This window comes from Papaver somniferum, unplaced genomic scaffold, assembly GCF_003573695.1.
Source record: "Papaver somniferum cultivar HN1 unplaced genomic scaffold, ASM357369v1 unplaced-scaffold_81, whole genome shotgun sequence".
Lineage (NCBI taxonomy): Eukaryota > Viridiplantae > Streptophyta > Magnoliopsida > Ranunculales > Papaveraceae > Papaver > Papaver somniferum.
The window spans coordinates 2680733-2690841 of NW_020651082.1; the positions used below are offsets into that span (position 1 = coordinate 2680733).

The window sequence follows — 10109 nt, forward strand, 5'->3', positions numbered from 1 at the left end:
TACCTGCACCGCTAAACCATACGTATGTGCAACAATGAAGGATAAAAAGTAAAGGGTTAATAATTAACACAAACCAAATTAGATGCAGCAAATTTAGAAAGAAGTTACACCATTCTTAGAAAAAAAAAATAAAATTGATTCCAAATATTACCGTATGGTTGGTAACTGGAACACTAAAGGCAACACCAATAGTAGACCTACAATAACTGGAGCAAAAGATTTAATGTTTACCATAAAGGAAAAGGAAAGAATCCACTTGCGAAGAAGAAATAATGAAGATTAAAATTCATCAAAAAAAATATCCAAATATGGCTACAAATGCAGCGGTTGTCACTTGATATAGCCACTCTAACTCGTTTATTCAACATTCATCGATGAGCTGACCTGCAAAACAAAGAGCAACCGTGGACCATTGAAACACCAAAAAGAAAAAGAAGAAAAAAGATAGCACCAAAATATATGTGCAAAACAAATAGCAAAAAAATAGGTTAGTCAATAAAATCCTAAAATAGGTTAGTTAATAAAATCCTAAACATCGGGAAACAGAAGAAAACAACATAACCCTTAACAGCAAAAAGACTAAAAAGCAAAAAGAAACATTCATGTAAATGTACCATCTTATCAATATGCGACCTTGTCGTTGATTGGAGAAGAGGTATAGCAGCGCCCCGATGAAAAAGCAAAACCGTAGCAAGATAAAAAAAGAAAAAATAAAAATAAAAACCTTGAGACGTTACCTTTGCTCCAGCGCTTTATATAGAGAACATCCAGAAGACAAAATTTCTGTTCTGGAAATAAAATCTTTATGTTAGGAAACAACACCCTAATAATTACAAAACATTGGTAAATTTGGTTAGCTACATTATTCTCATATCACTGTAATACTATAATTATTAGTTGCAAATATTGTTTTATATGAAAAATATAATATATATCAAGACATAACAAAAAAAAAACAAAAACGGTTTTATTTAATTTAGTTTTTATTTTAGGCTTATTTTATTTTAAATTATGGTATGAAAAAATTAAGAAAATATGAGAATAAGGTTTATTTTATTTTGATATTCACATTTATTTCTATTAGTAAATATTAAATATCTCCTAACATATGAATATATCCTAATATATACATATATCCTAATAATTTCGATATCATACTGACATACTCCAATATTTTCTTTCATGTTATTCTGATATCCACATTTATTTTGATATCTTTCGAAATCATATTCCCATTTTTTTTTCTTTTGTTGCTGATAACGATTTTTTTTTCTTTTGGATATCATATTCCTAATGATTTTTTTTTTTGCTGACACCGTTTTTTTTCCCTCTGGAAATCATACTCCTAATGATTTTGTATTATTTTTATTTGTACAGGACTACAAACCTTTCACTGGATTCATTCCGGCATTCATAATTCAGGTATATTCTTTTAATCAGTGATTTAAATTTGTTCTTTTAATCAGGTATATTCTCGTGAATTTTTTTTAGGTATTTAATACCAACTGAAAATGTAATTGCAAGTGTTTTCTTTTATCCGTAGTTTGGCGTTGTAATTAAATGATTTGATTACAAAAACTGTAAATGGACATTGGACATTGGATTATTTTTTTTATTCATATGATTGATTTAATTTTACGATGAATCATGATGAAGATGGCATATTTTATTTTATTTCATCACAGTGAAATCGTTTTATGGATATTTATGAAATCGTTTTATGGTAATGTTGAGGTTGTGTATATTTGTTTTGATATGTTTCTAAGTTTAAATAAGATTTTATAATTTTAGGAAACTATTTTCTAAAATGTGATTGGCCAAATAATATTTTGTGGGACCAAAAGATTCTCTTGAAATTCTATTGGCTGAAAATTTAGAATGGTGGGGCCAGAATCAACCAGAAGCTCCGATTAACCACGTCGCTCGAAAAAACTCTGTTTTTATATAAAGAATTTGTAGACAAAATATGCATATTATTATCTCATTATAATCTCTACCTAAACCACAAGAGTTACATGGATTGTAGTGGACAATTTTATTTAAATTTTTTTTATCACATCATACTATGTCTTTTAACCACCACACACCACCAACCAACACCAACACCAACACCACCATTGTCACCGGCCACCAACAACCACCCACCACCACCACTAACCAACACCAACACCACCACACACCATCAACACTAGCACCACCACCAACAACAACCACCATTGTCGACCATCGTCACTGACCACCACCACAACCAACAACCGCCGCCGCCACCACCACATATACCACACACCGCCGTATCCACACACCACCACCCATCACATCAATTTTATTGACGGGTTTTTTATTGAAAGGGAAACATGATCTTCACTTTTTATAAATCTAATCCATTATAATCCAAAATTATATATCTATAAGAATCTATAAGATTCTTTTAAGAAATCTTATAAATCCAATAGATTCAGGTAAATTAGTATCTGTTTTTATCCATATAAATATCCTGATCCAATACATCCATGTTTGTCTTTTTCTGGCCAGTGGCCTACAACCAAGAACAACTACTATATTAAGGTATACTTTTTCTCTTTTTCTTGTCATTTCCAGACTTCTAGTAGTAAGTTAAGCCTCGAGTGACATATGGTGTACGAATACCAAAGATGTGCAATACTCATTAGCCAAGCGTTGGTTTACTGAAACTGAGAATCCGGAAGGGGATGAGAAAAATGTCCATATTCGTTGGTTTTATCCGGTCCAACCCCGAATTTAGTGGGTGGACACCCGTCCGCAATTTGGTGTATTGGACATGGGTGTATTTTTAAAACCGCGAGTGAGATATCACCCGTCCAATGATTATCCGGCCCGCATGATAATTTGATATATACATAAATATAAAAGATACTATGGGAAAATCAGACATCATATAATTCTTCCTTGCTGACTAGGGCTCAGTGAACAAAATATTCCCCTCTATTATTCAGTAGTTGCCTTTCTGTGCTCTATAATTTTCTTGTTTTTCCTTTACTAAATCTTCATTTTGTTTTTTTTTTTTCTCTATAGATAATACTAAAGAAGACCAACCTTAATTTTGGGAAAGATTATAACACGGGATAATATTTAGGTGTGCTAAATTTTGGGGAATTTGCATGTTCTTCTCTGTGATTATCATGTAATTGTAACTTGCAGTGCATTTCGTGTTCATCTTTCAATAATGTGTTGTGAAACGGGGGGCTTCATTCCCCCTGCTTTAATCAACTTTTGACCTGATAATGTGCTCATCTTTTATTGAACATAGAATGTTAAGGAATGAAATTTTGGTGGAGGAATCAAACCCAGTACCCAATAAATTTAGCTCAGCAGTGCGTGTTAGTATTTTGATTCACTCACTTTGGTACTGTGTAGTTTATGATTTTTAAGACTATCTTAATTGAAACATACATTATCGTGTGAAAATTCAAGGTTCAGGTTGTGGAAAGGCAAATTAGAGTAGTGTTAGAGCATTGTTCGGTTGAACGCACAAGTGTTGCTATCTCAAGTTTGTTGTCAAATTTAGTTGTCAAAACTATATCTTGATTTCTAGTCTACATTTACTCAGTATTAGATTAGGATAGAAGTGTGTAATTGAGAATCAGATATCACTGTTGTAGATGGTGAAATTTGGAGAAGGGGCAAAAGCGTCATTTCGAGATCATAGAAGAAACTCAACTCTGATGGGAGAGATTAAGCCCTTGATCCCCACACTACACCATTTTTAGGATATAACAACTCAGAGTAGCAACAACACCATCGCCGTTGCGAAATTTCTATTGCTAATCTCCATTGCTATTTTTTCGCAACAGAGATATTCTGTTGCCAATTTAGGGACAACGCTTATTCGGTTGCGACTAACAATAGCGAGTAGTTCATGCATGCGAAGCACGCGTGTGGTCGGAAACACTTTGACGTTTTTTTACGCCCAAGTCAAAGTTTGGCCAGTATAAGTGCTTTATTTTTCCACCTCTTGAACCTTATCTACCTATACTTAGAAAATTCAGGGCAGCTCAAGCCATTTTCATTTTTCCTCACCATCTCTTTTTTTTCTGCTCTCACAAGATGCTTTTTTCCCCTTGATATCAACTGAAATTTCATAGCAGTTTCGATCTTAACTTTTAATCTTAGAGTTTTGGTTGCTCGTATTCGATCTGGTAAGTGTTTATCAGTATTAGTTTTTCGATTTCAATTAATCGATTCTAGGGTTTCACGAGTTTAGGGTATCTGATTTCAGGTTACATCTGTGAATCTGCTTTATTCTTTTTTTTTTTTAGTCTATCGTTTCTAGGGTTCATCTCTGAACCCTTTTTCGATGTTAGGGATTTCGACTTTAGTTTTTCAATTTGGTGGATCGATTTTAGGGTTTCATCTATGAATCTATTGTTTCCGATTTCAGTTTTCTGATTTCTTCTTTCTTTTTCGATTTAAAGGTTTCATATGAATCTAACACTATTTTTATCTTTTCCATTTTAGGGTTTGTCAAGGTTGAGGAGCTGGTCTACTTTGAAGAAAGAACTCTGAAGAACTGAAGAACATATAAGGTCTAAGTTTAATTTATTGATTTATGTTTAGCTGTTTTAGGGGTTTTGATCTATTTTCAGCTCAGGGTTTCAGAATTTAACTGATTTTATGGTTTGTTATTGTTATATGAGTACAGTTTGCTCATCAGAGTTTGAACATAGAAGAAGTGGTCAGAGTTGAATTTGGAAGAATTAACAAGGTATACGTTTCTATGAACTAGTAGTGCAGTTGTTTTGATTGTACTTTTAATATTGTTTTTGTGAAGTTTTTTTGATTTTAGATGATAGTAGCATGTCCGAGATTTGAGTGTTTGCTGAACATTATAAATAGTCCTAGTGGTGATTCTGAAAAGCTACTTGTAGCTCATTCGCTCTTCGTTGAGTGGATGTTTCTGTCCTTAACCTAAGGGCTTCGGCAACCCTACCACCAGGACTAGTTTGTTTAAATTATGAACTTAGGAAGTTATGTAGGTTTGTATGAACTGAACTGAGAAAGTTTTTTAAGTAATTTGTATGATCTTGTAATTAAAGTATTTTGTATGAACTGATTTTAGGAAGAGTAATATATCATCTGGACTAGTTTGTTTAAATTATGAACTTAGGAAGTTATGTAGGTTTGTATGAACTGAACTGAGGAAGTTTTTTAAGTAATTTGTATGATCTTGTAATTAAAGTACTTTGTATGAACTGAACTTAGGAAGAGTAATATATCATTTGATGAGAACAAGAAATGAATAAAGTGGACTTGTCAGAATAGAATTGGTTAGCAGGTTATTGTAATTCAATTCATAGCTACAGGTTAGACTTCAAGTGGGAATATCAACTTCATGGAATGGAAACTTGCGGAGTTTATACACTTGAATTCTAACATGTAGCTTTGAAGTTCTTAGTGAAAATAAATCACGATAACTTCATGACCTAGCTCTATTGTTTGGTTGTATTCATTTCATTGATCGAAAATGCTTCTTGATTGTATTGATGTTGAGTACATATGTTTTAATTTAACATAGATACTGTCAATCTTTAGGATATGTCATCTATGGTTGATAAGGGATGGATGAATTGTTCCCATAAATCTGCTCTATACATAGAATGTGTTAGGTCATTTATAGAATTTGTTAATCAAAATGGTGGTGGAAATACCTCTCTTCAAGGTGCAGTCGTATAAAAGATACCAAGTCAATGGATTTACATTCTGTGCACAAGATTACGAGGTAGGGGTTTTATCACAAAACAGTGGTGTGTCAATGAGAGCTGTTACAAGTTATAGAGCGAAGTCCACAAACACAGAGTACCAGGAAACAGAAATGACCTATTATGGAGTCATTAGGAAGATTATAAAGTTGAATTATATGGAATTTGAAGAAACAATTTTTTATTGTGATTGGGTGAAGGTTGAAGACAAGACTAATGGGTGTAAGGTTGATCCAAATTCAAAGTTGATAAAGGTTAACTTGTCTAAGATGAAAAACATTGATGGAGCTCTGGATGAGCCGTTTATTCTTGCATCTGAAGCGATACAAGTGTTCTACTCAAAAGATACTTCTGAAAAAGGGTGGTATGTGGTGTTCCATTCATCTCAAGGACTAACTTCCTCCATAGATAGTATTGAAATTCCTACTATTTATCAGTCAGCTCTTGCTGACAATGAGAGTTTATAAAAGCTTATATTTGTCGATTCTGTGTTTTAAAGCTTTGTGTGGATTAAGATCTTTTTCTGATATGTGACAATGATAGTTTAGAGTTGTTTGTGCTCTTACTGATAATGAGAGTTTAGAATCTTGATAGGTTATGTTTTTGCTCTTTTCCTTCTAAGTTTTTGCTTTATAACTTGCGCATTATTGACAGGTTGTGTTTCTGTGGATAGTGACAAAGGCATGTTATAGTTGTAACTTCTTTCTATGATAGATGTTAGTTGTTATTTTGCAGGTTATTATGGCAGAAGTGGAGGTAGATGAGAATGGTCTTCCCATTTCCCCCAATGCAACAACATACGGCCACATGAACGGCTCCTTGGTTTGTACTCATGTCCCTATCTCGTTCAAAACATGGAAGCATGTGCCAGATACTTACAAAAATGATATTTGGAATGAACTAATGGTACAAATATCATCTTAATTCTTTTCACACTTTTTATAACTTTAGTTGAGAATTTGGCGATGATTCGGTTATTCCCCTACTGGTTTTTTCGCTGAAATGATGGCATATATGTATTAGCTCTACATAATTTCTTTGCATCTGAATATACTTTGATTAAATCTGTTTTTTCAGAAATCATTTCATTTACCTGAGTCTTCTAATATAACCATGGTTAAGGAGATGTCTGGTCTATGGAGGAGACGAAAGTATGAGTTTCGAAAAGCATATTATGATCCTTATGATACTCATGAAGAAAGGATTCTACATATTCCTCCAAATGTTAAAAAAGAGGAGTGGATAGATTTCTGCAAGAATGAAAGCACTGAAAAAGCACAGGAAAGCAGAGCTGAGAACAAGAGGAAAATAGAACTATATGATTACTCTCACACCACTGGTCGTAAACCTCATTCTTTGGTGAAAGATGAACTGGTATGTATATTGATTTCAAAATATCAATTTATGACCATTATGATTAGTCTCATCCTTCTCTAGATTGATTAATACAAATCCACTCGTCATACTTTTGAATTTAGGAGCGCGAGAATCCTGAAGTGGAAATCAGCACCTCTGATGTGTGGATTAAAGCTCATACCCAAGAGGGTGGGGAATTTCTGCCTAGTTCGCAAAGATCCTTTGTGAGTCGACACATTGTTTCATCTGTACTGTATTAAGTACTCATATACTATCTGCTAGTCATCTATTTATTTTATATCTGACAGTGTTATACTCGACATGGCAGGATGACCTTAAGAAGGCCCAAGAAGATATCAAGGGGAAAAAAGATGCGGGTGTTCCTGTATCAGATTTGGATGTAATGACTAAAGTTTTTCAGAAGGAATGTAGATGACGGGTTCGTGTTGTTGGTCCTGTTACTCGTAGTCAATACGATTATTCTGCTCCTGCGCGTGCCAAAGTACAAGAATTAAAATCCAAGGATGAAGTTGTTAAGCATCAGTTGGGTGAGCTAGGTGACAGGGTGGGAATTTTGATCCAAGGCTTGGGATCACTATGTCACACTGTGAAGGATATCCAGTCCGCAATGTCGGGGTCATTTGTGGCATCAAACAATAACGGTTGTTTACAAGGTCAGGAAGCTTCACCTTTTCAGAATAATTCTGTCGCTGATGCACCTTCACCTGCTCAAATACCTTCACCTACTCAAACACCTTCACCTGGGAAAACCAGGTCACCAGCTCGATCATCAACAAGTGTTGAAATGCATCCATGTTCATTGTTGAACATGGATGAGGAAGTTTTGGCTGTTGGTAGACTGTGTACTGGTGCTATGGGATGTATGTGTCACGGCTCTATTGTACCAGCTAATCTTGGAAAGATTTTGGTGGATAAGATTCTCATGCCAGATGCACCAGTCGTAAAAGCTAACAAGTTTGTTGACATCTTTAAAGATGTTGTTGTTGGAGGGTACGTGCTTCATCCAAAGAAGTGCATCAAGATGGACTAGTTGGGTTGGCGGTCGACCTACTTTTTTGGAGATATGCAATGAAACTCTTCATTGATATCTCAGCCATCAATTAACGCTCGATAACTGACAAACATATATGGCTGTTATCTTATATATGTTCACACTTATGTACATGTGCTTAACATGCTAAAATGTAGATGCAGTTGCACTGCAATTGTATCTTAGGAAAAACTTTGAATCATAATGTATCTATGTGAACCGGCAGTACTAATATAATCAGTTTTTCTTTTATGTATGTGTGGTTTGGGTTATGTTATACTTTATTGCGCAGGTGACTACAGTGCAGGTCAGTTGAGGTGCTAGTAGCCACCCGGGGGGATATCAATCCCTGGTAATGATAGACGCATTTATGTGTCTATTTTCATCTCTATTGTGTATATTGTTAGTACCCATTTTTGTACTTATTTCGGTATTTTATCTCTTTGTAGGTGTTTTTGGAGAAATAAGCTTTTGCGGCGAAATTGGCTCGAAAAGTTGTTAAAGGCACTTGGGAGGATATTTGCTATTCGGACTCTCGCTTTGGATAAGGGGTAATCCATTTCTAGGCATGTGCTAAAGGGACACCGGAACTGGATAGGGGGAGGTCACTTTCCTTTTCAAATTCAAAAGAAGAGAATTGGCGGGAAAATTAGCTTTCACGCCTGGCAGTTTAGGATTCGGATTTTTGAGGAGTTTTATGGAGATTAAATCACTGGAAATTCTTGGGATGGACTTGCTAGAGGATAACAGGTCATATTCAAGTGATTTGGTCGATCGAATTGGGCTGGATAAGCCGTGAGAGCAAAACAGAGGAGATGGACATGTATATCGCGTTTCAGAGATTGCGTGAGAATTTGACGCCAGGATTTGTACGTATCAGGTCTAGTTTGAGTCCTAGATGGAGTATGACGCGTTTAGGGAGTTTGGGAAGAGCACGGACTCAACAGAAGCTGCACACAGAGATCATTCCCGTGACTTCCGGCCGAAGGAAAAGAAAAACAATAATCGAATACAAATCGGATTTGTGGGATCTGTTGTGTATAAATAGATGTCTTAGGGTTCCCAGAAGAGATATCAAGTGATTTGGGGCCGAGAAGAGCACCACATGAGGCGTAAATCAAACCATCAGAATTTCTCCTGCTGCTGTTCCGCCATTAAAGAACCCTGAAGAACAAGGAAGAACAGACCGCCAAGAACAGACTTATTTCAAGAAGCGTCAACAACAGTTAGGAAGTATCGTTCATCAGCAGCAGTCTTTTATTATCGTTCCTTTCTGGACGCTTTCTGTGAGTCGCAGAATCACTGTTTTATATTTTTCACTCTTTTAATCGTATTTTGAGCATCAAGTATGTATTTTGAGAACAATATTATTATGAGTAGCTAAACCCCAATACTGGGATGATGGAGGAAGCTGTTTTTCAGTCATGTGGTTATTTAAATAATTCTTAATTCACTTTTTGCACCGATTTTAATTGATTTATGATTTCAATTAATTACTTGTGATTCTGTTTGATGGAACATGCTTAGTCCTAGGGATTCTTGATGTGCCATGCTTATAATATACAAGTAATATTTTATGGAATCTAATTTGGCAAAGATAGAGTTAATATTTGTTTTATTTTGAGCTATAATCGCCTAGGATTATTTTCTGAGCCACTTGAATATGAAACACATTGGAATCCTGAGTCCTGGTTCCTCTTGATCTTGTGACATATTTTCTGTATATATCTTTATTTTTAAATCTTTACAAGTCCGAGCAACGAACTCTTATTTACCGCATAAAAATTACTACAACAGGTAAGTACACTTCTTTTGCTTATGCTTATCATATTAAGTTCAAATGGATATTAATCTTCAATATATAATCGCTTTTGAGGTAATATGCTATTCATGATGCTGCTACGGGATTATGCTTTTGCTGACCTTTCTCCGGTAAGTCTCTGTTACGATATTCATTACTCCATGAA

General features: G+C 34.9%; 1 protein-coding gene and 1 pseudogene across 1 annotated transcript; both read left to right on the forward strand.

Moving 5' to 3' along the window:
* Positions 1 to 6690: 6690 nt before the first annotated feature.
* On the forward strand, positions 6691 to 6771 carry LOC113345631 (annotated as a pseudogene).
* A 47-nt stretch (positions 6772 to 6818) lies between these two features.
* Positions 6819 to 8158, forward strand: LOC113345303. The gene is made up of 3 exons (XM_026589090.1): positions 6819 to 7109; positions 7214 to 7315; positions 7420 to 8158. Exons 1-3 carry the CDS (start codon positions 6849 to 6851, stop codon positions 7525 to 7527), a joined length of 471 nt encoding a protein of 156 aa, XP_026444875.1. The 5' UTR covers positions 6819 to 6848; the 3' UTR covers positions 7528 to 8158.
* Positions 8159 to 10109: the final 1951 nt, after the last annotated feature.